This window comes from Gekko japonicus, unplaced genomic scaffold (genome assembly GCF_001447785.1).
Source record: "Gekko japonicus isolate JY-2015 unplaced genomic scaffold, Gekko_japonicus_V1.1 scaffold1086, whole genome shotgun sequence".
Lineage (NCBI taxonomy): Eukaryota > Metazoa > Chordata > Lepidosauria > Squamata > Gekkonidae > Gekko > Gekko japonicus.
Window position 1 is genome coordinate 398,786 of NW_015165270.1, and position 27,720 is coordinate 426,505.

The 27,720-nt window shown below is 44.1% G+C and overlaps 2 protein-coding genes across 2 annotated transcripts in view; one reads left to right on the forward strand and one right to left on the reverse strand.

Moving 5' to 3' along the window:
• Window positions 1-16,756, reverse strand: part of SPATA5 (spermatogenesis associated 5) — a 226,150-nt gene extending 209,394 nt beyond the window's left edge. Inside the window, 9 exon segments of the mRNA XM_015410217.1 lie at window positions 3,937-4,192; window positions 6,067-6,190; window positions 9,191-9,247; window positions 10,114-10,243; window positions 11,921-12,017; window positions 12,019-12,560; window positions 14,486-14,544; window positions 15,572-15,729; window positions 16,580-16,756. Coding sequence (XP_015265703.1) covers window positions 3,937-4,192; window positions 6,067-6,190; window positions 9,191-9,247; window positions 10,114-10,243; window positions 11,921-12,017; window positions 12,019-12,560; window positions 14,486-14,544; window positions 15,572-15,729; window positions 16,580-16,756 — 1,600 coding nt within the window.
• A 3,789-nt stretch (window positions 16,757-20,545) lies between these two features.
• NUDT6 (nudix hydrolase 6) overlaps window positions 20,546-27,720 on the forward strand; it is a 27,741-nt gene continuing 20,566 nt past the window's right edge. The window contains exons 1-2 of the mRNA XM_015410224.1: window positions 20,546-20,810; window positions 21,878-22,081. Coding sequence (XP_015265710.1) covers window positions 20,570-20,810; window positions 21,878-22,081 — 445 coding nt within the window. The 5' untranslated portion in view covers window positions 20,546-20,569. The remainder of the gene's footprint in view (window positions 20,811-21,877; window positions 22,082-27,720) is intronic.

Here is a 27,720-nt window from a genome sequence, read left to right on the forward strand (position 1 = left end):
TAGATACCACCTCCATAACTATGTGCACACATATTCTATCCCACCTTCTCATCCAGAAGGATTCCAAGGCAGCTTACATAGAATGATCAAATGCAATTAATATAGGGATGTTTCTGCCTCCTCTAGAAACACTTAGGGGTGACATCCCACCCAAACCCCAGTTTTCATTAAGTCCCCCTGGTTGTTTCCATCCATTTTCATCCAGTCTCTACCCCAATGACTGTTTACAGAAATCAGGCTGAGTGTTTTTGATTTCTTTCCCTCAAGGCTGCTGGTCTTTTTACTGAACCAAAACAGAAGGAAGAAAGAGATACTAATATTTTTCTAGTCAAAAGTCAGATATGAAATTCCATAAAATTAATGTAGGGTACCTTTGCAGTGCAAACCTAAACTGAGTTACACCAGTCTAAGCCCACTGACTTCAACTGTATGAAATTCGCTGTATGAAACCCCTGTCCCTGCATCACTTTACTTGAAATTGGGCCATCAACGAATAACAACTGGTTCAGAACGGTAATGTGAAAAGGGCCCTTGTGGGGGTGGAGGGATTTCAGACCATTCCTCCTTTTCAATGCACCACTTCCAGTGCTGCTCTTGAGGTCCCTCATCCCAAGAACAGCTTTTCAGGGGGTCACAGAGGCGAGAGGGTGAGCAAAAATATTAGTTCTGTGAACGTCTTCCACTCACAGTGCTTACTAAGACCCATCCCAATACATCAGCACAACATAATATCATCACTGACTAACTACCAGACAACCATAATTTAAACCAAAACATTTATTATTCCTTTCCCCGATTTATTTAAAGGAAGGGGCATTTTATCTGCATTCCGTAGCCAATGTTACTGTAAAGATAAGCACTAATATTTTCAAAGCAAGCTATTTCTTTTCCCTATAAACAAAACAGCCCTTCTCGCGTCCCAAAGAAATAAAGTTATATTTATATCTATCCTGCTTGAAACTTCCAGGCAGCCTTAGAAGGATACGTTTCTAATGAATTGCTATATTTGGAAGCCGTTGTTGCTAAGAATCTAACAATATTCAAAACTGTTTATTCCATTCACATCCTTACTGACTAATTAAAGTTCCATACGTTTTAATATTTTCTTTTTTAAAATCCAGCAGTGGTCTCTGTTTATTATAAACACTTCACAAAATAAAAGCTTTGTGAATACTTAACTGGAACAGCAGCATGGTTTTAAGAGAATACAGGCATGTTACCATTCAGAGATGGTAGATGCTGGCTAGTGAAAGTTGGATATGTGTTGAATTCGGAAAATACTGCAGCCCAACAGGAAATGGTAGAAAGACAGAAAAATGATGGCTTGCTAGGATTACCAAGTTTTCTCATAGTTCACAAAACTGATATAAATTAGCACTTTTTCATTCTAACAAAGATATCTGGATTATATACCCTTTCTTGTCTCTCTCTTTTTTTAGAAAGCCCAAGTTTATCTATTGAACATTCTATTTCAGTAAGGGAGGAGTCTGAAGACTTTGATCTTTCATTCACTTAAAATGCAGTCCTATACAAGAACCTGCCCTATTCCAAGTTAGACTAATGGTCTATCAAGGTCAGTATTGTCTACTCTGACTGCCAGTGGACCTCTGGTAGATGCCTATCACATCCCCAGTTACTAGCTATTTCTTTAACAGCAGATGCTGGGAACTGAACCTGGGACCTTCTACATGCAAAGAAGATGCACTACAAAGGAGCCATAGCACCTCTTCTATTTAAAAAAAAGTCACAATCATCCTGGTAGGTAATAAAAAGGGAGTAAATTACAAAAGAAAGACATAGAAAAAACGGCAGAGAATGACATGTCTTAACTGTCAGGACATTTCAGTGCAGTTTATGGGTGCTTATTTAATAAAATGTTCCATTCAAGTGTAGTCTAGTGTAATTGCTATTTATTACTTCAAGGCACAAGAGTTCACATACTGCTTTAGAGAGCAAACTCAGGAAGCACTGAGCTATTCCTGTACTGAATGGAAAGCATCTGCTTCATGCAACAAGAACATATACACAGTCTTGATGCTTTCCATTCAGTACAGGAATATCTCAGATCTTCTTGAGTTAACTAAGGAAGCCATACTCCATACTAAGGAATTGACCAGGTACTCCATAACTGTATCCTTTTAAAGGCCATAAGTAGCAAGAACCAATGGTTAACGCTTTGTATAGAAGGGGAAATCAGAAGTAATAACATTTAAACAGAACAACAGTGATAGGCATAATTCCCAACATCTTCTCTGACAAAGCCATTTTACTCTTTTTTGGAAACATAAAATAAATTTCCCCCCTCTCCCCCCCTCCAAGGACTCTGGGGGGGGAGAAGTAACTCAAGGACAAAATACGTTCCAGAAAATGACTGTAATAACATGTCTAAACAACAGTTACTATCAGTAATTTTAAAGATGCAGACATACAGCTTGGTATTTTTAAGGCGTGAAACAAGCCAGTACACAATCTGTGCATTTTAAAAAAATCTTTTTCTACATTTGTTGAAATGTAAATTGTTCATATTGGAGCGCTGTATAGGTGAGAACTCATCTTCCACCACTAGGTGTCACTCCAATATAATAGGTGATTACAATGACCGTTCTTTATAAATAAGATTCAGTTACCTTCCTCTTCTGTCTGCTAGGGAACTCAGTGCTATTTGGAAAGCAGGCATCCCCTTCAACCAACAGTATGTGATCCAACAGAAAGCTCTCAACGCCCACTTTTCATTTCCACATAACTAGTAAAGGTAAAGGTTTCCCTTGCTCAAAAGCTAGTCATATCCAATTTTAGGGGGTGGTGTTCATCTCTGTTTTCAAGCCAAAGAGCCAGCGCTATCTGGAGACTTCTCCATGGTCATGTGGCCAGCATGACTAAATACCGAGGCGCACAGAACGCCGTTACCTTCCCACCAAAGTGGTACCTATTTATCTACTTGCAATTTCTTGCTTTCGAAGTGCTATGTTGGCAGGAGCTGGGGCCAGAGACGGGAGCTCACTCCGTCACGTGGCACTTGGGTCTCGAACTGCCGGACTACAGACCTCCCAGTCTGTAGCTCAGCGTCTTAACCTCTAAGCCACCGTGGTCCTCCAGCATAACTACAGATTACTTATTCTGATCCATCTTGCTTGTAGTGTCAAGATTTAATTTTATTTTCATGGAGTACAAGAAACATGATGTCCAGTGTGATATAGTGGTTAAGAGTGTTGGACTAGTATTTGGGAACCCCAGGTTCAAATCCCTACAGGGTTGTTGTGAAGATAAAATGGAGGAGAGGGGAATGATGTAAGCTACTTTGGGCCCCAACTGAGTACAAATGAATTAATTAAATAAATAAATGAACATGAGGCAATGAAATGTACTCCCAGGTAGAATTCTAGGGTTCAACAGGACTCCTCTCTAAGATATTTTTGGTGATTACTGACCACTGAATAGATACATTCAAAGAAAAGGCCCAAAATATTGCATCACAAACCAAAAGAGACTCACAATAATGAACAACTGTGCCTCAGCAACAGCTTCACAATTAAAACTGGGCCACAATGATGAATCTTTTTAACTTGGTCTGCTGTGAGTCTGAGGCTGGTCTTATTGACACAATTTTAGACTGTGCTGTTTGTTTTAAGCTACTTTTGCGTCCTGCTATAGTTGTTGTTATTTACTTATTGGTTTAGTTGTGAGCAACCTCAAGCAGGTTCTAGAAAAGCAACACACAAATTTTCTACATAAATACTAACGTGCAATTGATTGATTCAATCTTATAGTCATTTGTAGTAAAAGGGAGAACAGATTACAATTCTCTAATTTGTCCAGGGTTGGATGTTTAAAACTGGAAAACTGAACTGCTAAACTTTACTACCACATTTTGAGCACATCCTAAGGATTGGTTCAATCACACTGTAACATGCAATATACTGTTTGTGTTATGCTTACCTGCTTCCTTGCATAATGCTGCTAGGTCTGCCCCTACGTATCCATGGGCACTGTCAGCCAACTGAATCAACTCTGTTGCTGATAATGAATGAGGAACCTTCTTAAGAAGCTTGTGGAGGATGTCAAGCCTGTCTTGAGCACTGGGAACACCAATTTCTATTTCCTTATCAAAGCGTCCAGGTCTGCGCAGTGCTGGATCAAGCGCATGAGGCCGGTTTGTGGCTCCAAGAACCAAGAGTTGTCCTTCACTGCCTTCCTAAATGAGTAATACAAAACAGATTTATTGCAAGTCAATAGCCAAGCCAATGGGGTATAACAGAGTACAGGAATTTAGATATGGAAGACACAGGTTCAGATTCCCACTCAGCCATGATGCTCACTGGCCTTAATTTATAAGACAGTGTTAAGGACTGACATAAGAATTCTGAAGCAATGTGTATACTGAAAATAAAAGATGGGCACAAAGACAGTAAAGCTGCTGTTGCTCCAATACTGTCCCGGCTGATCTCCAGCCTGTGTTTATCTGTGCTAATGAGAAACATTCAAAACAGCCCTGGGAGCCCTTACCTCCACTAAGGAGAAAGCTAATTCCTACAGTCATTAGGGGGCGCCAGTGGAATCTAGATGGAATCAGCTTTCAGTGGTGTAATCCCAAACTACTCAGCACCTGTTTAAATTGATCCAGCAGTTTCCACCATGGTCTCTAGGCCATGATATTCATTTATTGGATTTTTACTACCCTATGCTTTCTCTCATACACTTTTCTCTCATAAACAAAGTCCTACACTTAGGTACAAAAAATTCAAAGGCACAGATATAGAATGGGAGGGACTTGGCTTGACAGCAGCACATGTGAAAGGGATCTGGGTGTTCTGGTTGATCACAAGCTAAACATGAGCCTGCAGTGCGATGTGACTGCGAAGAAAGCTAATGCAATCTTAGGATGCATTAACAGAAGCATTGTGTCCAGATCACGGGAGGTGGTAGTTCCGCTCTATTCTGCTATGGTCAGGCCTCACCTGGAGTACTGTGTCCAGTTCTGGGCACCACATTTTAGGAAGGATGTTGACAAGCTCGAGCGTGTCCAGAAGAGGGCAAGCAGGATGGTGAGAGGGTTTGAATCCAAGTCTTATGAGGAAAGGCTGAAAGAGTTGGGTATGTTTAGCCTGGGAAAGAGAAGGTTTCGAGGGGACATGATTGCAGTCTTCCAAGTATTTGAAGGGCTGCCATATAGAAGATGGAGCAGATCTATTGTCTCTTGCTCCGGATTGCAAGACTAGATCTAATGGGTGGAAATTACAAAGGAGTCGTTACTGGCTAAATATCAGGAAAAACTTCCTAGCTGTAAGAGTGGTTGAGCAGTGGAACAGTCTGCCTCAGGAGGTGGTGGGTACTCCTTCGCTGGACGTTTTCAAGCGGAGGCTGGACGACCATCTTTCGGGTATGTTGTAGGGCTATCTTTCGGCTATGCTCCTGCAGAGTGCAGGGGTTGGACTAGATGACCTGCAAGGTCCCTTCCAACTCTAACATTCTATGATTCTATGGTTCTATGTATGCTGAAGTGTGGCAGTCATTCCAACTTCTGTTTCACAGCCTTCTGGAACAGCCACTGCAGAATCAACTGCAGATCCGTAGAACATGGATCAGAAATCCAGTTCCTTCCAATATATTTTCAGAGCTAGAACGATGGAGCATTCTGTAGCATGCTACCATGTCCTCCGCTTACTTATACTTGATCATTACTCTGGGGATAATGGATAGTGGAACAAAATAAGGGGTTTTTAAATGGTCCAGCGAGTATCACATTGATCTTAACAGAGTTATGGCAGATGAAAGGAAGGCTGCAGCCAACAGCATTTAGACATATTCAAACCATTTACAGACCACAGTGTTCTTTACGGCAGACTGTAACAAACATGGATACAAAGAAGAATTAAATAACTTCTTGAGTCTGGTTTCACTGAATATATTAGGCTTTAATTTTGCAATACAGAAAGTTTCCACCCAGATCTTCAAAAGCAGTGCTGTAGCAAGTCTATACAAACAGTTTCCCAAGAAAGCAAGAGGTACAAGGACAATTATTTCACATCACCTACACCGCAGTAATTCTATCAACATCCTTTTACTTACTGATCCAATGCCATCCATCAATGTTAATAATGAAGCTACAATTCTTTTCTCAACTTCATTCTGTGCCCCTTCTCTTTTAGGACAGAGGGCATCAATTTCGTCAATAAATATTATGGACGGTCGACTGAAAAGGAAAGCATTCGAATAATCATGAACAACAAAAACATACACATTAAGAATATTATAGTGCTAACTAAGTCACCCAGCACCTGATTCACAGTGAAACCCTAAGAAGATTTACATCTTTCTAAGCCTATTGAAATCAGTGGCCTTAGATGGGTACAACTCTGCTCAAGATTGCACTGCTAGTCATTCGCTGACAAGGGTAACAAAGTTTTTAGGGTACTTCTAATAAACTGAGTAGTGAAATTTGGTGTATTTGATCTGGTTGCAGAAAAAGAAACTGAACCTTTTTATATTATGCCTCCAAAACAGAAAATCCAATGGTGTCAAAATGCTTAGGCACACAAAAAGCTGAAATTTGGAATACACATATTTCAATACACCTGTTTATGAAAAGAGTACAAAGCATATGGCTGTCCTCAAATGGAGGCAACTTAAAGTTTACCTACAAATTATGTAGGTACATTAAGAACACATGTAGTCCAAGACACTGATCATTAGAAACGCTTGCAAGGATGCAGAAAGCTGCAATTTTACCTCAGCAGCCAGAATTCAACCACACTTGGATCAGAAAGTCAGGCTATGAGAATATCACCGTCTGTTGAACCATACTATGATTTGAGAAAATGAGACTTCCAGTAGCAAACAGGAACAAGTATTTACACTTGCAGAAGAATGTCATTTTGGTTGCAGAAAAAGAAACTGAACCTTTTTATATTATACCTCCAAAACAGAAAATCCAATGGTGTCAAAATGCTTAGGCACACAAGAAGCTGAAATTTGGAATACACATATTTCAATACACCTGTTTATGAAAAGAGTACAAAGCATATGGCTGTCCTCAAATGGAGGCAACTTAAAGTTTACCTACAAATTATGTAGGTACATTAAGAACACATGTAGTCCAAGACACTGATTATTAGAAAAGCTTGCAAGGAGGCAGAAAGCTGCAATTTTACCTCAGCAGTCAGAATTCAACCACACTTGGGTCAGAAAGTCAGGCTATGAGAATATCACCATCTCTTGAACCATACTATGATTTGAGAAAATGAGACTTCCAGTAGCAAACAGGAACAAGTATTTACACTTGCAGAAGAATGTCATTTACTAATTTACACGTTGTCAAGAACAAGCTAATATGCTCACAAAGAACAGGGCTGGAATTCAGTTATGAAAACTTTTCATCCCTTAACGTATGTACATATATGCATATGTATAAATAAACTGCCAACCTAGCAGTTTGAAAGCAAGACATTGCAAGTAGATAAATAGGTACCACTTCAGTGGGAAGGTAACAGCGTTCCGTGCGCCTTGGTGTTTAGTCATGCTGGCCACATGACCACATGTCTTCGGACAGCGCTGGCTCTTCGGCTTTGAAAGGGAGATGAGCACCATAACCCTAGAGTCGGACTCGACTGGCTTTTGATCAAAGGAACCTTTACCTTTTTTTAATAAATAACTAAAATAAAATGTGATTCCATGACTATTTTGGCTGCAGTAGTTCCATACTAGCGGCCAGGTCACACCTGCCATTTTCTCACTTGATTACTACAGATCCCCAACAATCAATTTCTTGTCCTTAACACTATCACCATATGCCTAGCAAGCCCTTTTTCAGTCTACTCAGATATATAGCTGTAAAGCAGTCAGATATATTTTTGCATAGTGACACAGCAGACTTTGGTCTACATCTGGAGCACAAGGAACATTTAAGACACAAGGATTTTTGAGCAGTATCTAGTCTCCAAGGCTGGATTTTATTTATCCACCTTTCTCACTGGGATTCAAGGCAGATTACACAGTCAATACAATCAACAGGATGGGATACCCAGTAAACAGTGCAAGAAATCTGGATTGCAGAAATCTGGAACAAAGAAGAAATCTGAACACAGCTGAAAGAAGACAGACTTAAACCCAACTGAACTGTGTGGTTAATCTTGAATAAATATGGATCAGTGCATAAATCCCTTCAGTTTACAAATACAGACATGCTTGCAAAATCAATTTTGATCTAAAATGCAAACCTGGGCTGCATCTGCACACTGTTGGATACTGCCCTGTCTTTGCTCTATATAGGAAACATTTACAACTGGACTGGGTCCTCCACATGGGATAATCCAGTTGCAAATCATTTAATTGGAAGATTTATATGCTATCTCTCTGAGGATCCTGCCTGAGACAGCTTACAAAACAAAACATTAGCATTAAAAACACAAATCATTTATTTGGAAGATTTATATGCTATCTCTCTGAAGATCCTGCCTTACAAAACAAAACATTAGCATTAAAAACACAACCACAGTGTAAAACAGCAGCAAATGATTGCTACTGCAATAAGAGTGCAATATTTATTGATGTGTGAATGTACCCCTGGGCTCTTAGCAAATCAGGCAAGAATCCCTGTTACAGAGAGACTTCAAGGTTTTCTAACTTCCTTGAACAGGAGCCTAAAATACACACACTGCAAACAAACAGTGTGATTTAATGCAAGGACAACCCAGACGGATTAGATCAAGCATTTTAGGCAATGGCCAGCAGATGCTGCCTGAAAGCCCACAAACTGGGCATGAAAGAAATAGTCCTCCTTCCTCATTGTTTATCCCTCACAATCTGATGTTCAAGGCTGTACTGACTGGGAAACTCCATGTAGCCATGAAGGGTCACTGATAGACCTTAGCCTCCAAAAAGTTGTGTAACCTTTTTTTTTTTTTTAAGGCTCAGACATCATCATATGTTGTGGTAGTAAGTTCCGTAAGTTAATTAGACATTGACTGAAGAAGTACTTCCTGTCATCTGTCCTGAACCTACAGTTCAGCAATGAAAGATGGAGAAAAATGTCATTTTCACAGCAGTCATGAGTTTATAAACCTCTATCACCGCCTGGGTATTCTTATAGGGACTTCAGGATGTGAACCAAGAACTTCAATGGTCTATGTGTGAGGCTTCACCCATTGAACCACCTGGGATCTGAAGTAACTTCTCTGAGAAAACAAAAACATACCGTGAAGCAGCTTCTGAAAATATGTGCCGTAATCTGGCTTCACTCTCTCCATAAAACCTGCAACAAAATCAAACACAGTTGGAATCAGCATAGTGGTTAGTTTATTATACAGTCAACAGATCTTTAAGATTCAAGAGTTAAAACAGAAAATAGCAATCATTAAAATGTGACCAATAGAGCTATTTCTGCACCTGGGATCTTATTGCAATGGCTCCATTAAAGAGCACTGCCACTTTTCCAGTAACGCGTACATTCGTCCCATCCAAAAGCAAAGTAACTAGCTATTTGGCTGCATAATGGTTAGTATTAGAACAAGTTCAGGAATACAACGGTTCAAATCTTTACTCAGCTATGAAATGCAAAGGGTGACTTTGGGTCAGTCTCTCCTTCTAGTTTCAGAGGGTAGCCGTGTTGGTCTGCAGTCGAATAGTTAGATTAGAGTCCAGGAGCACCTTAAGAGACCAAGAAGATTTCCAGGGCATGAGCTTATCTGACAAAGGGAGCTTTGACTCTAGGAAGCTCACGCCTCAAAAATCTTGTTGGTCTCTAAGGTGCGACGGGGCTTGAATCTAAGTGTTCTCTCATATCTAACACACCTCGGAGGGTTGCTGTGAGGAGGACAAAATGGAGATGATAAACCATTGAATTCCGTGGAATGGGAAATAGGATAGAGCGTAATAGGCTGGCATTTATCCATGCAATCTTTCGAACTGGGACATCAATGCAAACTGCCACATGAACTTTCATACAAGAAAGCACTGTCAATTCCTTCAGTTTTCATCTGCAGAAGTAGAAGTGACCTATTTCCAGGCAGGATTCAGCAATCACTTTCTGCTCTTAAGTCGCCTCTTCAGCATCTAGCAAGTACAGTTGGGAGAATAGGGATAACACCGCAAAAATAAATAAAATTAGGCAGAACTTACTTGCTTATAATTTCAGGACCATTAATTGTAGTGACATGAGCTTCAACCTCATATGCAACCGCTCTGGCTATCAGGGTCTTCCCAGTACCTGGGGGGCCATACAGCAGCACTCCTCTAGGTGGCGGGATTCCTTGAAAGAAACAGACACAGAAGCAGAGAAGAAGAGTTCGTGTTTATCTGCACCATATACTAAGGAAGAACATGTTATGAACAAACAGAATTTTTTTAAAAAAATTAGCACTACAACAGGCAATTGCATAGTTATATACGCCTGATAATTTCATTGCACATCTTTAATTTTTTATCTACATCACCAACATGTTCAAAGAAGAGGGTAACAGAATAAAATATTTTTATTGACATTTTTAAAGAACATTGTTTTTTACCTAATTTTTTGAAGTGCAAAAAACATTTTTAGTAACCTTTCATGTGATTTGGTTACCCTAGAGATCAAGAAGCTTTTCAGGGGATAAGCGCCCTTCATCAGTGGAAGTGTGGACTAGAATCCAACTGTGCTACTGGACTAGAATCCAACTGTTCTACGTTAGACCAAAACAGTTTCAGAGGGTAGCCATCTTTAATGTGATTCGTATCTTTATTTTTATAAATATACATTATTTGGTTTTTTTATGTTCTACTAACATAGTATTTGTAATATCCAGATGAAACTCTAAAGCTGTAACATTATACAAACTTATTCAGGAGTAAAATCCATTGATCAAGTAACATGCATAGGATTAGTTTTGAATTGTTACACAGTTTCACAACAATCAGGCCAAAGTTAAGCATTTTATGATCTCATTTATTTCAATGAGAGAGCCCTAACTATGCGTTTAATTCTTCCACTGAAATGAAAAAGGCTCAAAAATGCTTAATGTTGTCTGAATCATGCGATCTTCTAATTGAAAGAAACTTGAAAAGAAGAAATCAGTCTATACCTCAAGCCTTTCAGTCATTGTTAATAATACTATGTTGAACAATACAAAAGTCCTTGCCATTAAAGATTCCATCAGTATGGATGTCTCAGTGATCTCCAAGTCACTACGTAGTTATGTGTCTATGTAAAATCCTGTCTGCATGGTTAGAGTGGATCTTATGACCATAAGAAGAAAAAAAACAGAAGGGCTGTCCTGGAGCAGCGGAGTTTCAATTACATGGTAAAATACCAGCTAGATTTCACCTTCCACTGTCCTTACCTGAGAAAGAACACCAGCTCAAAATGTGTAGCCTATTTAATACTTCCAAAATAAGTGACAACAACAAAAAAGATGCTGAAGAAGAAGCTGAGAACTTGAGAACATTTCATTTATCATGAAGGGTCCAATGCAACCCTGCTGCTGAAATGTAGGCATTTTTTAAAAATGCACCTGATATCCATACAGCTCAATAATTCATAAAGTTAAAGCCAAAGAATAGGAACATTACAAGATTCAGCCTAGATTACCTTGTGTTATTCAAGGGCATACAAAAACAGACACATGATGCACCCTTATTCTGTGTCAGACTACTGGTCTACCTAGGTCAGTATTTTGATAGGCAGTAGCAGCATCTCAGGTAGAAGTCTTTCACCTACCTAACTCCCTGATCCTTTTAACTGGAAATGTCAGAAATGGGACGTGGAACCTTCTGTGTGCTCTACCAACCAAGCCACAACACCTCCCAAGTAATACAAAAATACGAAGCAATGAAAAAAGATGTACCACTGTGAAAGAACTTAAAACTGGTCCATGTCCTACATGAGTTAACAATTTAAGCTAATAAACAACAGTAATTTGTAACTAAAAGGTCCACTTCAGAGACATCCTACCATAACTTCTAAACAGGTCAGGATTCTTCAAGGGAAGTTCAATCATTTCTCTTATGGTTTTTAGCTGGTTACGGAGTCCACCTATTGAATCATAGGTTCACCCTTTGTTCAGGATTACTCTCTTCCATTACTTTAGTCTGAGATTCAATGAAATTGATCCTAGTCCTTGAAGAAATGAAGTAAAAGGTATCAGAGTTCAGTGGCACTCCTCTTCCATCAGTCTGCAGCATTGCTCCATCTGTCAGGAATTGCTCACTTAATGTTGTCGATACGAAATGAGGAATGGAAGTGGCAACATTATCACTGAATGAGTCTCTCTCTTCTGTGTTTTCACTGCATACCACAGTTTCCACGGAATTATCAACCGATATACTGAGATCCAGATGCTTGCATGGGGTGCTGGTGGATGTCCCGTGACTGTCTCCTAGGGCTAGTTTGCCAAGTTGCATAGATAAGTGTAAATCACTGGAATCAAAATCAGAATTTTCCAGTGATGAGTCCTGCGTCTGCTTAAAAATGGAGCCACCTTGCATTTTAAGCAGAACCCCATCTGTTCCTTTCACCTTTGTTACCATCAGGTTGCAACATCTGCCATAGAAAGTTACTTGCAGGACATTGCCTGGTAAAACAATCTTTCCATCTGTGAGAAAGAAAAAAAGAAAGGGATTTCTTAAAAATCTAATCAAATGCTTCCAGCAGTCCCTGCTTAAAATGTTAACATATATATTAATTCACAGTTAGTAAAAGTTAAAAATGGGGAAACTCTGGGGAGCTCACTTCAGATTCTACCAAGATTTTGAGGATAAATCATTCCACAGAGAACACTGCATCAGAACACTGGTAGTGCCATGAGGTACGCCATGGGGTCCTAGGCACACCACTAAATGCTTTTTTCACCTGCATCACCCTAGCTTACATGCCAAGGTCATAGGGAGCACAGAGAAGGGGAAATATGAAGTAGGTAATAGAAGAAAAAATACTTTCTGTTATGATGAGGAAATGCAGGAGACCCTGGCCCCATTAACCTGGGAACCAAACAATAAAATCCTTGGATTTCAGACAGAGAAGAGATGGTTCCCGTTTATGGAGACCAATAGGCAGGACTGCAATAACCATTTGCCCAGGAAGAGGCAAGATATCACTTTTTGGATATCCTAAGTGAGAGCCATAAAGGACATACTACTGGTTGTGGTTGGGTAAAGTGAATGGTGGGAAACATGGGGACTGAGACCCCATTTCAGGATAGGTCAAAAGGAAGCCTCACAGCTGGGAGAGATAGAAAAGAATCCAGTAGCACCTTAAAGACTAACAAAATTTGTAGTAAGGTATGAGCTTTCATGAGTCACTGCTCACTTCTTCAGATACATTCTGGAAAAGGAAAGGTACACAGGCCAAAATCCAGGGGATGGGGAGAAATGCAGCGGTGTCTGCACCAAACAGCTTCTATTTCAGAGTTCTACCTTTGCTTACGTTCATTCTTCTGAAAGGAAGGCCAAGGTAAAACTAGTGATTCATATAATCTAGTTAGCCATATGGTTTTGTTTCTTTTTATTAGTTTCTGTAAAACTGCTGCTAATGTTCTGATACCCTCTTTTTGTGCATCTATGTTTCTAGAAAATAGAGATTATGGTAGTGAATAATGATTTTTTTCCCCCTGTTTCAAAGATCTCAGACTGTAACCGAAAGGTTCTTAACTGAGCACTTGGCTGTTTATCCATGCGTAGACTAGAACACCTGACCCAGCCTAGAGAGTTAGCAGACAGGAAGAAGTGAGTGTGTAGCAGTTAGTGCATGCACACAGACAGTCTCTGTCAGTGCTTCAAACCACTGACAGCAAGGGAAGGGCAAAATGGTTCGAGTGGTGGCAGTTATCTATGCCACACGACAGGGAAGGGGCAAGTGGACAAAAGGGCCCTCATACACACTGGATCCCCACCACCGCTCTGATACTCACAGGCAAGGAGAGCAAGGGGTGGATCCGTACACTTGCCGTCTGTTTTTTCCCTTTCTTCCTCTCCATCCCTCCCTCTGCCCTTTTAACAGAGCTGTATTGTCCTGAATACTTTGTGGTTAATAGCAGGCATTCTGGGAACTACAATTCCTACAATATGCTGGGGGAAGGGGTAAGAAAGAAGAAGGGAGGGAAGGAGATGCCGTAAGCATTTTTCCTCTTCTCACCAAGTTCTAGCAGAGAATGCTTAGGCTTGTAACCACTTTGTACATGAACCGGGAAAACTGGAAATCTCCAGCTCATACAGCCTTCCCTACTATTGTGTCTTAATTTGGAAAAGCAACTGGAAATTGTAAACCTAGAAACACAGCTGTCAGGTTGTGAAGCTTCAAGCCTCTACTTTTCTATTATACTACATTACAAAAAGCCCCAGCGTATTAATTAATTGCAGAATGCTGAACTTCCCACCTCACGTAGGGAATCTGTCGTTTGTTCGGAGAGAATGGGAAAGGGGAACCGTTTTTGGTAGGACATATAAATGACAATAGTTAATTGGGGGGTTATCTCTTAAAACAGCATATCGCACAGAAAGGCAAACAAACTTAAGCCCTTACCTAGATTTCTCAGAATACTATTAGACAATTCTTCAGCATTAAGACAAGCATCTTTGTCCCTGGAAACATAATATTACACCTTTACAACATGGAACCATATGCTTCATAATTGTAACCCTATACTGACTCACATTACCAATAAAAAGTTATATTTGCTTAGTTAATCATATGCAGCCTGACATACAAATAGTGTGTAAATCTACTAAACATGTCCACAAACTTGAAACGCCTACAAAGGATTCTGGTGTACTTCTTCACTTTTTGCAGAACTTGGGAAATGCTATCCCCAAGGATTATCTAGGTTATTTCCAGATGCCAGTTTCCTGCACAGCGGACTGCATGATAAGCTTTAGTACTTTATCAGCAGTCCAGCAAAAGAAGAGGCACAATGTCACAGTGTCTCACTGCACTGTAACTCCATCACATGCTATTTGGATTTAAAATGAACACAATTCTCATGGAGGCCGCAGGTGCCTTGCGTACCCAACTGATAAATCCGATGCTAAAAACTTTCCCTCTGAAAAGTTCTCAGAGCCTTCAAATAAAATTACAACAACAGAGGGTGCTCTCAGTTCAGTGACAGAAAGTATTTTCCGATCTATTCTCTGATGATGAGGAAGGCAGGTTAATTAATTTGAAAGTTTAGGATAAATTTCTAGCCACCCTGCAATGCAGTGCCCCAAATCTTGCTAATGTTAACACAACATTGCCTTCTTTATCCCAGATATCCCAATCAGGACACCCCTTCAAATGCAGTCCTTGGGCTATTCCTGCAAAAAAAATTCCTGCTGTACCTCTCCTCCAAATGTACCTGCCCACTCCTCTTGCACTGCTGGCATCTAATCCCAAGCCCTAAGGATGAGTCTCTGCATGTCCAGCCAGACTAACCTACTGTCAGAATAAGCACCATTCCCTGCACTTTCTATCATGGACTTAAAATTGATGTGACTGGTATTTGCAATACCACCATTTCAACATGTAGAAAACGGAGATCCTCAAAATCATTACATGTCATGAACACACCTCCTGCTCACACAACACCTCAATTCAGGGGACACTGAAAAAAATGCAGGTAGATCAACATACCTCAGCTTTATCTCTACTTCCTCTGCCTGCACCACAGCACCAGTCACAGGCTGGACAAAGACCATGTCACCAGCTGCCACTCTCAGATTTCTCTCTGTAGCTCCACTTAGGCCAATCTTTCCACTGGGAAAGCCTGCAACCGGCCACGCAGTACAAACCTATTCAGTACACCATAAAAACATAACCAGAAATTAACGAATCTTGAATTCCTTTGTTAGAATTAACACACCCACATAAAACACATAACAAAGCGTCCACATTTTACCCAGGCAGTGCACCTACACACATTGGGCATGACCCATGTATGCACACAGCCATTCTGAGATCAGAAGCTCTGCAAACAACTAACTGCTTGGGCTGCCTAACTAATCTCTGATGCCCCATTTTCTAGATGAGGAAGAAAAGATGCTGTAGCTGCAGCAGTACAGAGAGCTGATAAGGAGTGGGAGGGCTTGCATTTGTTTAGTTATTTCATTTACACCCTGCTTCTTTCCCCAACAGGGACTCAAAGTGGCTTAGAATATCATTGTTCCCCCCTCCTCTGTTTTCTCAACACAACCACCTGTGAGGTAGGTTAGGCTGAAAGAACATGACTGGCCCAAAGTCACCCAGGGAAATCCTAGGATCCTACTCATCACTTTGTCCACTATGCCATGTTGGCTCTCAAGAACTCTGGAGGAGAAAGATTAAGGTTTGGGCTGGGGAAAGGGATGGAACCAACACTGACAGGATGAAGAGGGAAGCTCTGCCTTCACCCTTCACTCTGAAAAGACATGGCTCTCTTCTTAATTTAAAGTAATAAGCACATTTTTTAATTTATGGAAAAAAGATGCATGAATATCTATATTCTATACTACAGAAATTAAGTGTGACACACAGAAAAAAACATCATTTAAAAGTCCTTATATTTGCCTGTGCCATATCAGTAACAGCAAGTTTGAAAGCTGTTTAATGTGTTCAGTAAATCTTATTTATTCCATGCCAAAAAATTTTTTTGGGGAGTCTCACCTCTTGTTTTCCATTTTTACCAGTAAGCAGGACTGGGCGCCCTATGCATATATTTCCTGATTTCATGCTGCTGAGGGCCAGCTGCACAAGAGATTTCCTGCATGTTTTAGGAACTTTGTCATCTGCTAAAATGAAAGAAAAGCAAATATTTTTCAAGCACATTGATTGTTTACACATGTCAGATTTTTTTCCCCAATAGGTTTTTCCAAGAGGGGGAAATCATCATAAACAACAGAATGGTATATTTATTATATAGTGTCTAAATCAGTGTCAGAAACAGTGTAAATTTCTGGCCATTGTAATCTACCACAGCAAGATGCAGTACTGGGAGACCTGGAAACATGTCTTTGGCTATGGAACAGGCATGGCTGTTGCTTCCAAAAGGCTCCACCCCTCTGGGAACAAACAGAGAAACCTTAGGACAGGATCGTCTGAGAATGACCAAACTAACACCACCAGACTGCACTCCCGTCCCACACAAACTAGCCCATTAAAGAATCAGAAGGGCCAGAATGACTGCATGAAGTGATCTTATACTAAATAAGCGTGAGGTGGGATCATAGCGCAGCAGCTGAGCATCTGCTTCACCTGCAGAAAACTTACAGGTTCAGACGCCGGCATCTCCAGCAACAAGTAGTAGATTAGGTGGCTCTGAAACTGGAGCGCCTGTCTAAGTAGAGAGCAGACGGACCAGTGGTCTAACTCAGTATAAGCCAACTTCAGATATTCATTGGATCCCCTAGCTCTATTATGTCTCTCTCATCTAGATCAGCTTTGGATTTAGCGCTCTTTGCACACACACTATTTACACTGTTGTGTAAGAAGACATCCCGCCAACCCCCTTTCTTTCTATGACTGGGCAGACTCATAATAAATAAAACAAAGATTATGATGTTTGGCTCTACATTAGAGAAGGTTGCCTTCCTCCCCCAACCACAGTACAAATTCTCACAGAAAGACACATGCACACAGAGCTACTTGTTAATAAGATTAAAGACCTCAGGAGAGCTAATAAATTTCATCGTCAGAGACAGAAACCTCAAATCTACATTTGGATTGGCCCTGCATTTCATTGGGAATGTCCTTTCTTTGGACTACCTGTCTGGCAACTAATGGCCGACTTTCTTCTATGGTATGACCAGTCCTTTGCAATAGCTTAGAGCAGGTGCCTTTTGTTACTGTCCATGGGGTTTTCTTGGCAAAAATACTGGAGTGGGTTGCCATTTCCTTCTCCAGTGGATCACAGTTTGTCTGAAATTTGCCATGAAATTAAAAAACGCCAGCTCCTTGGGAGGAAAGCAATGGCAAACCTAGACAGAATAATAAAAAGCAGAGACATCACCCTGCCAACAAAGGCCGTATGGTCACAGCAATGTTATTCCCAGTAGTCATGTATGGCTTGCGAGAGTTGGACTATAAGGAAGGCTGAGCACCGAAGAATAGATTCTTTTGAATTATGGTGCTGGAGAAAACTCTTGAGAGTCCCTTGGACTGCAAGAAGATCAAATCAGTCAATCCTAAAAGAAATCAACCCTGACTGTTCCCTGGAAGGCCAGATAATGAAACTGAAGCTCAAATACTTTGGCCACCAAATGAGAAGGGAGCACTCACTGGAGAAGACCCTGATGCTGGGAAAGATTGAAGGTCAAAGAAGACGGAGATGGCAAAGGATGAGATGGTTAGACAGTGTCATAGATGCAACGAACATGAAATTGAGCAAACTTCAGAGGACAGCGGAAGACAGGAGGGATCTAGTCCATGGGGTCGCGAAGAGTCGGACTCGACTCTGCGACTGAACAACAAGGCGTGTCATGCCTGAAAGCCAGTATTTCTCCAACGTGCCTTCAACTGCCCCATTCAGGAAGATGCACAAGACAGTTTATTTAAAAGGCATTTGGTGGAGAATAAATTGTTTTAATAGAATATACTATGGCCCCGGTCACACGGGCCAGAAATGGAAGACAGAAGGGCCTGGCAAGATGTGGTCCATGGGATTGCAAAGAGTCGGACTCGACTGTGCAACTGAACAACAACAACAAGCAGGTGCAGAGTGTGCCTTCAACTGCCCCCTTCAGGAGGATGCACAAGACAGTTTATTTTAAAGGGCATTTGGTGGAGGCTAAATTATTTTAATAGGACATACTATGGCCCCGGTCACACGGGCCAGAAAACGCAGGAGGGAAGCGCGGCTATTTGCGCCGTCACATTCTGATGCGCTATTATGCGATCAGACACGATGCGGCGGCTTGCCATGGGGTCGCACTCGCCACCGGAGTGCTACGCCTCCCAGATGTTCCCGTGTGATCGCGCCCAGATACTCGGCGGGACTCCTGTGCCTTCAGCAGGGCAAACGCTACGTGTTGTTCTATCTTGCTGATTTATTGTCACATTCTTTTTAAGTGTTTGCAACATGCTGCCTTGTTAGCCCCTGAATCCAAGGAAATACAGTGCGAAATAAAATATTTTAAATAAATAAAGTGTATTCCCTGATCACATCATAGAGGATGATAACTGCTGGTTGAAGAACGTTAGAGTAATATACTGAGCTGGGAATCTGAGAGCCCGTGAATCGCTGCAGTCAAACTGCGGAGTCAGGGAGGGAGCGGACAAATGATACAGCTGCCTGCGTAGTCCTGATGCACCCACTCTCGAGCCCAGGGTTGCTGTAAGCATAAACTGCACGCGGAGAGGTGCCTTTTACAGGAAGGTCAAAGTAAAAGCATAACCAATTCATCAAACCTCTACTGAACGAGGCCGGCAAGTTTTCGTGTGAACGCAGCCTTGTCATGGGCTCGAAATCGTTCCGAACGCAGCGTCTTCGGGGCCCCTGAGGTCCTCCTTACCTTTCTCCACGTAGTCTGTAGCAGCCAAACTTATCAACGCCGAAGGTGCCGGGAGGACGTCCTGAGAAGCAAGCGGGGAAGCGCTCTCCGGGGGAGGCCGCCCCTTGCTTTTCCTTCGGGAGGAGGAAGACATGCCGAGGAAGCAGCCCGCACAGGAGGCTGAGCCGGAGACGCATCCACGTGCCCAGACCCGGGACAGCCGCCGCCGAAGCCGGAGGCAGGGGCTGGAGCCGCCCAAAGAAACCCAAGAGCGTCTCGGACAGCCTTCACTTCCGAATCCGACCGCAAGGTCTGGAGGTCTCCATAAGCGTGGCACAGCCCAGGTACAGAAATAGAGGGGGTGCCTCCTCTCAGTGGAGCAAAATTAAACCAGGTTCTCTCTTGTTCCTTGCAGAGCTTTAAACAATCATTTCCGCCGCCTGTCCCCTGCCTCCCCAAAAGCTCAGACGTAGGTGTCCTTTTTTCCCTGATAAGGATCACAGCTACGATCTGCAACCGCAATTTTTTGTATATAACTCTTGAGACTGTTTTCCCTCAGCGGAGAGAGGTCCTGCCTTCTGCTCCTTCCCTATCCACCCTAGGAGGGGGGTGGGGGGAAACAAGAGTCCAGCAGCACCTTAAAGACTGACAAAATATGTGGCAGGGTATGAGCTTTCGTAAGTCACTGCTCACTTCAGAATTCAGGAAAGCTCATGTCCTGCCACTTATTTTGTTAGTCTTTAAAGTGCTGCTGGACTCTCGCTCTTTTCTGCTGCCACAGACTAACACAGCTACCGATCTTGATCCACCTCTAGGAGTAGTTCATCAAGAGTTTTGTTTTAAAAGCCTGGTTTCTCAGTCCTACAGTGGTGCGTCTGATCTAAAATAGATTTTTTAAAAAAACTGTATAAATAGAAAATATGCGGCCGTTTCACATAGCAACCCCAAACCCTAGATTAGAACGTGGGACCAATGGAAACGTTCGAATTCTACCGGAAGTTTAGGCTACTCTCGCTCTAACCTTCTCACCTCTATGAACAAAAAGAGGAACTTTGCCGCTCTACCATTTCGCCTCTATTACAGACGGTCGCGGGTGTATTATAATGCCGGAAGTGTCAACCGGCCCTGCCTGATTGGTCGAAGAGGAGCCCCCTCAGCCATAGCTGCCATGACCGGCGCTGGGTGGTGGAGGCGGCGGCGACTCTGGGCGCTGGGTTGGTGGCAGCTGCGAGGGCAGTGGCTGGGCACACGGGTGCGTGGCCGCTGCATTGGAGACTCGGCCGCGTCCAGACTGATCGAAGCGGGGCTGCAGCCGCGGCTAGACAAGTTTGGCGGCCTCAGCCTGCAGCTGGCTCAGCTGCGCTCTCCCGACACCCTGGACTGTGCCACCTTCCGGGACTGGCTCCAGGGCAAGTGCCTTTTGCCTCTGGGGGATGTAGCCTGGCCGAGGGAGGGCTGCGCTGCATATGCGGGAAGCGTTTCGAGGTCCAGGGTTGCATGTGTGAGGCAGCGCCTCTTAGTATGTACAGAATGGCATTATCATGATGTAAGCATTTCTGTAATGTATCCATCTCAGACCGAGTGCGTGGCCATTTCACCATGCGGTCATGCTTCGCTCTCAGTAACAATGGGACAAGCAGATCCTAACCGGCACGTATCGGTCCCGGCAGAGAGCCTATGGAACTCTCGGCCACTGTAAATAGCCAATCGCTTGTGTGTGGGTGTGTGTTGGGTGCGGGGTTGTTGCACATACAAACCAGCCTGCGAGCTGGTTACTTTGTCTTGTTCCTGATCTAATAAAGTATGCTAAGCTGAAATCACTCATCCTTCTGCGTACTTTTCAATTTCAAACATTTATATTCTGCGCTTTCCAGCAGAGTGCTCTCCAGGCGGCTTCCCTACCTACTCAACAATAAAATATCAATATAATAAAGTATTCTTTTTCTCCCCGTCCCCTCTTACCTGCAGCAGTCACAGCCAAACCAGACATCTCTGGGACTTTAAGCTCAGGGAATCTCCCCCCTCCCCCCCTTTATGAATTTAAGCACTGTATGAAGGGACTGGAAGAGTACTACTGGCTAAGTACATCTTTCCCCAGCAAGGTTGATTCTAAGCACCAGCTCAACTCAGCAGATATAGCCAGCAGGGTAGTACTAACCAAGATTGCCCACCTTCCAAAAAAAACCAACAACCCATGATTTGAAACCAGAATTTGAATTGGATTTATGATCAGTGATGTTAAATAACCAACTGTGCAATCCTATGTAAAGTTACTCCAGTCGAAGCCCATTGACTAAACCCACAGGATTGCACCACAAGTCAGATAACCTGACAAAGTACGGTTAGAACAAGCTAGAAGTTAGGAGGTGCTAAAATGTCTGGATTTGAGCAACAGAGAGATAAAATCAGAAGTAAACTAACTGTTGTTTCATGTGAATGAGTGCAGTATATTTACTGCTTTCCCCCTTCCTTTTAGATTCTGTCAAGCAATGGAAAGCAGAAGGCCACAAAGCAGTCTGGCTACATGTTCCTATTCTCCAAAGCAAATTTATAGCTGTTGCAGCAGAGCAAGGCTTTACCTTCCACCATGCAGAATCAGACTCTGCTACACTGACCCTATGGCTAGGAGAAGGACTCAGCAAGTTGCCTCATTATGCTACTCATCAATTAGGCGTTGCAGGTGAGCTCCGGGCAGACAGAGGTGCGGGGGAGCGGCCTTTCTAAAATCCAGCTGAGACTACACAAACCAAAGTAAGAAGTGAGTGTGTCATTGTCAGGTGCTGACATAACATTCCCAGTCTCTACAGTGGCTATGAAAAGGATGCCAAAGGCTCCTACCTGCAACCGTTATTATGAAGTTAAATCCATCAAAGACGGAGGTCCCATACCTGGGTTGTGGGGGTTTGGAGGTGGGCACCAGGCTTCCCACACTGGAAGGGACACCTCTGGTGCCGTCCCAGTTGGTGAAGAGCCTGGGAGTAACACTGGATACCTCCTTATCTATGGATACCTCCTTATCTATGGAGGCCCAGGTTGCTGCAGTCACCAGATCTACGTTTTTTCCATCTTAGGCAGATCGGGCTACTGAAGCCCTGTCTCTCCCCCAGGGCCGGTCTGCTCACTAGGCAAACTAGACTTTCACCTAGAGCGGGCTGATCATGAGGGCGCCGAACTGTGCCTACTCTGCCAAAAGCCCTGCATGCTGCGTCACCCCCTGGCCGCCACCGCCTCTTTCCCACCCCTTCCCGCCGGCTCGATTTACCTCCTCGCTTCCCGCCAGCTCGCTTCCCGCCTCCTTCCTCCTGCTCTGCATGCCCCTTCCCCCTCCCCACCGCCCTCCTCAGCCCTCCTCCTCCTCTCTCCAAATGCTCTTCAGGTCTTACAGGAAGGCTGGCCGAAGAGAGGCGAGAAGCAAGCGGGCAGCAGGAGGCTTGGCGACGTGCGTGCCGTGCCAACGTGCCGGCGCACCCAGGCGCAAGTGGCAACACACCCTCCTTCCTCTCCTGTGGGCACTTCTGTCCCCCTGGGCCACTGCTGCCCCGCTCGTCCGCTGACTGCCGATGGGCTCACCTCGCTACCCCCGTCCCGGCGCTCGCAAAAGCAAAAGGGGAGCTTCCCTTTGTGGGAAAGCACAGGGCTCTTTCTGTAGAAAAAGCCCAGCAGGAACTCATTAGCATAATATGCCACACCCAGCAGCAGAAACTCATTAGCATATTAGGCCACACCCCTGACAGCGCAGATCTGCCCTCACAGAGGAGGGAGAACTTGTACCTGAATAAACCTTGATCTTAAAGGTGCCACTGGACTCTCTTTGAATTCCTGGCTATGGGGGTGGGGGAACAGGCAGGCAGGCAGGAAGGGGATAGATAATGCCCGGTTGAGGCATCTATCATTGACATTTATAGCTGTGCACCACATCAGAATGTAATTTCTGCTTAAAAGTATCTGTAAATATTATAAACTTAAACCAGGATAAAAGAAGGATTGAAGCTTTTTTCTGGGGAGTGCTGTGATGGTGAGAAATTGCAGAGAAAAGCCATACTCAGGGGGGAGTTTAAGCCAAGATTTGTGGGTTTAAAAACTTATTCAAGATAACAAAGTACAATCCCATATCTGCAACATACTAAGAGGACAGAACTGAATTTGTGTTTGGTAATTCTTTCTTCAGACTAAAAACATTTGAAATTACAGGAATAAATAACAAAACTGCATCCATAAGAATGTTACCAAGAATGAACAAACAGTGTGGTGAACTCTATCTTCAGTACCCCTCAGATTGCTATTCATGTTGTAACTAAATGTTATTGGAGACATATAGCTTCCATAAAACATCAGCCTACACAGATCTTCTACTGCTTCCTTTTCTGGTGAAGTCTAGCAATACAGACAGAGTGACCTGACACGCAAGGCTCCCTCTAAGCTGTGGAGTCCTGTGAGCAAAAATTCTACTTGGTGAGCTCCTGGCATTAAAGTTGTGAGCGAGCGATTTGGCTGCTGCATGAATTCGTTTGCTCTGAAGCCCTCCTTCCTGAGCTAAGACAAAAATCTGTGAGCCGGAGGCTAAAAAACTGTGAGCTAGCTCACACTAACTCAGCTTAGAGGGAACACTGCTGACACAGCCCAAACCCAACCCCTGCGAGACCAAAGGCACCTGCATCACACTTACCTGCGGCAGCCAAGAAGGGAAGCTGTCACAGTGGTGACAGCAAGACTGGATGGGTTGAGTGCAGCTGCAGCCACAGGGAAGAAGCAGGAGGAGCAGCCTCCAGGAGCAAGGCATGGGATGCCCTGGCAGGGCAGGTGATGATCTCATCACCTGGGAATGGCTCACTGGAGACTGCGCTGGCCAGGAAGAGGCCTCCGGCTCCCTGCACTTAAAGGGGCTCCTATATATAGGCTCTTCCCGTATGTGCCCCGAAGAGTGCTATGCTCTGACAGCCAACATCTCCTGGTGATCCCTGGCCTCGACCAGGGCCAGGGCTCTTTCCACCCTGGCCCCTACCTGGTGGAACATGCTCCTATTGAGATTGGGGCCCTGCGGGATCTTATTCAATTCCGCAGGGCCTGCAAGATGGAGCTGTCCCTCCAGGCCTTTGGCTAGGGTAGTGGGCTTCCACACATGGCCTCCCCGAGGTTGCTGTCACCCACCTACTGATAACCGGCCATATTTATGTACGTCAATGGGCCGGAATCTCCCAATGGCAAGCTGCGACTACTGTTTTATATGTTCCTAATGTGTTTTAAATTTTATTGTATTTATTGAAATGATGATGTAACCCGCCCTGAGCCTATTTGTGGGATGGGTGAGTTATAAATGCGAAAAATGTGATGTAACCCGCCCTGAGACTATTCATGGGATGGGTGAGTTATAAATGCGAAAAATAAATAAAATAAAATGTTAAATAAACACCGAGGGTTTAAATTCCATTGGGAGCTGGAAGAGGGGCCCGTTGGCATCTGTGGCCTAGCCCAGGAGCCACAGCAGGTCTGGCAGCCGCTTTTGTGGTGGTGACAGCAGAGCCCGGGAGCCTGGCCGTGGCAGAGCCTGGCCACAGTGGCTGCTGCAGCGGTGGAGCCTGGAAGCCCAACTGCAGCACAGCCCGGGAGCCTGACCATGGCAGAGCCCAGGAACCACCCACAGGCCCAACCTGTTCGGTGTAGTTTGGTGTGGTGGGTAAGTGCAGGCGGACTCTAATCTGGGAGAACCGGGTTGATTCCCCACTCCTCCACTTACACCTGCTGATGTGACCTTGGGCAAGCCATAGTTCCGGCACAGCAGTCCATGAAAAAGAGCAGTTTCTGACAGAGCTCTCTCAGCCCCACCTACCTCACAGGGTGTCTGCTGTGGGCAGGGGAAAGGAGAGGAATTTGTAAGCCGCTCTGAGACTCCTTTGGGTAGTGAAGGGTGGGGTATAAATCCAATCTCTTCTTCTTCTCACCAGTGGACACTGGGATCCATTCCAGGCCAGCCACAGCAGTGGATGCCGGGAGCTGCTCTGGGCTTGAAGCTGCAGATGGGCTCCAAGTTAAGTGGTGGGGCTTAGAGTCACACCAAACCACAAGGGGGTGGGAGGATGGGATCCCCCCCCCCGCAAGTTTCTCAGGGAGCCCACTTGGATCACTATTATGTCTTAACACTATATAGTGGTGTATCTATTACTGATTTTAAAAGGTAAAAGCTTTCCCTTGCTCAAAAGCCAGTCGAATCCCACTTTAGGAGGTGGTGCTCATCTCTGTTTCCAAGCCGAAGAGCCAGCGCTGTCCAAAGACATTGCCGTGGTCATGTAGCCGGCATGACTAAATGCCAAGGCGCACGGAACGCTGTTACCTTCCCACTGAAGCAGTATCTATTTATCTACTTGCAATTTCTTGCTTTCGAACTGCTGTGTTGGCAGGAGCTGAGGCCAGAGACGGGAGCTCACTCTGTCACGTGGCACTAGGGTCTCAAACTGCCGAACTACAAACCTTCCAGTCTGCAGCTCAACATCTTAACCTCTGAGCCACCACGGCCCTATTACTGATACCACCACCACTCCCAAAAAAGGCCAGGCAGTAGTGGTGGGGGACTGGCATGAGAGGAAAGCACAGAAAATGTCTCCTCAGCCATGAAAGCAGACTGAGGGATCATCCCTGTACAGCAGCAAACAGAGTTAAAACCCCATTTTAAAACCCTGGTTTGTAGTCCCAGGGAGTCCCAGACCATAAATCCATTAAAAAAATTGTAGCATAACTGAAAACATAAAATCGGTAGAGGGCAGCAGAGACAACAAGTGGTTTGTTTGTGCTTAAGGGCATGTTTGAGCATGTTTCTGCAAAATATGGATGTAACATTAGAACATTCGCTATCAAAAAGAAGCCCAAGTAAATTTTATAAAAGTACACTACTTGTACGTTCTACCTTTCTACACATGATCCAGCTAGTTAAGCGCTTTTAAGCTCCTTTGAGCTCAGCTGGAGAGTTTTAAGGACAGACTAAAATGCAGCAGACCTGAAAGAAACATGTAGGAAAATTCCAAATCAGGAATAACTGTAATAGAAACTTCCCTGCTGACATGTCCACTCTTTAAAGAAAGTATGTCAAAAGGGTTGGATGGTCTTGTTTATAAAATGTGCGCCCCCCACTTTGAACAAAATGAATGTCTTTAGTTGGTTATTCTATTACAAACAACGTAGAAAGATCAAGATATATTTTTTGCTAGTCTATAAGGTGCTACTGGGTTTTTGCTCTTTTGTACTGAAACAGTGTAGAAGTTTTGGGTTCATTTGGCCAGTAATATTAGAACTGAGTTATTGAACACTAATGCTGTTCAATTCCTGTCAACCTGATAGGGCATTTTTTAAAACTGCATTAATCACAATGTTCTTTTTGCTGTTGTTTTATCATGAAAAATAACTGCTATGACATACTGTATTATTAAAGCTTTCTTGGGTGTTGAACTGTTGCAGATGGGGTGTGTGATTTAGTTATACAGCAAAATTCATTTGCAAAATCCCTGAAAGCAGCAGAATTTTTACCTATGTTGCACATGTGTCTTGCAGATATTATTCAGTGAGACAGGCATGCATAATCTGCGACTGCTTAAATATGATTTTCACTTGACAAGAGGTGCATCCTGTGATAAGAATTTCATTTGAAACTCAGAATCACAGTTGGAAGGATCAGTCTAGAGCAGGGGTCCTCAAACTACGGCCCGCGGGCCACATGCGGCTCGCCTAAAACATTTATCCGGCCCGCCGGCAGGGCCGGCTCGCCTAGGGCACGCTGGCCCTCAGGGGTGCCAAACTGCGCCCCCACCACCGTAACCAGGTGGGCGGCCCGCTTGCAACACTGGCCTCCGCCCTGGAGGCACTGCCGCCGCTAGGTCACCAAGCGGGACTCGCCCCCAAAGTTCCCAGGCTGCGGCGGGGGGAGTGGGCTCGAGCGGTGGCACGGCATGTGGCCCGGGGTCACCTCTTGGCCTGCGTGGCTCCCCCCACTCCACGCCCCCGTCCCGTGGGAGCGCGCGTGTGGGCTGAGCACCGCGGAGCCGCAGCCCTGGGCGGGGAAGCTGGAGTGGCCCAGTCGGCTCCGTGGAGGAGACGCCGCAGCGCCACCAGCTCCAGGGCTCATCTGCTTCGACTGCCGGGCGTGCAAGGTGCGCGGTGGGGGGAGCCAGCGGCCGGACTGCCGTGCCGGGCTTTCGGTCCGAAGGGGTTGCCCACCAGAAGTGCTGGCGGCGGCGCAAGGGAAGGGCCCGGGCCTCTCCCTCCGCCGGGTCCTTCTGTCTGTCCCCAGGGATGGAAGCGCCGTGTGCGGGGTGTGCGGGCGCGTGCTGGGAA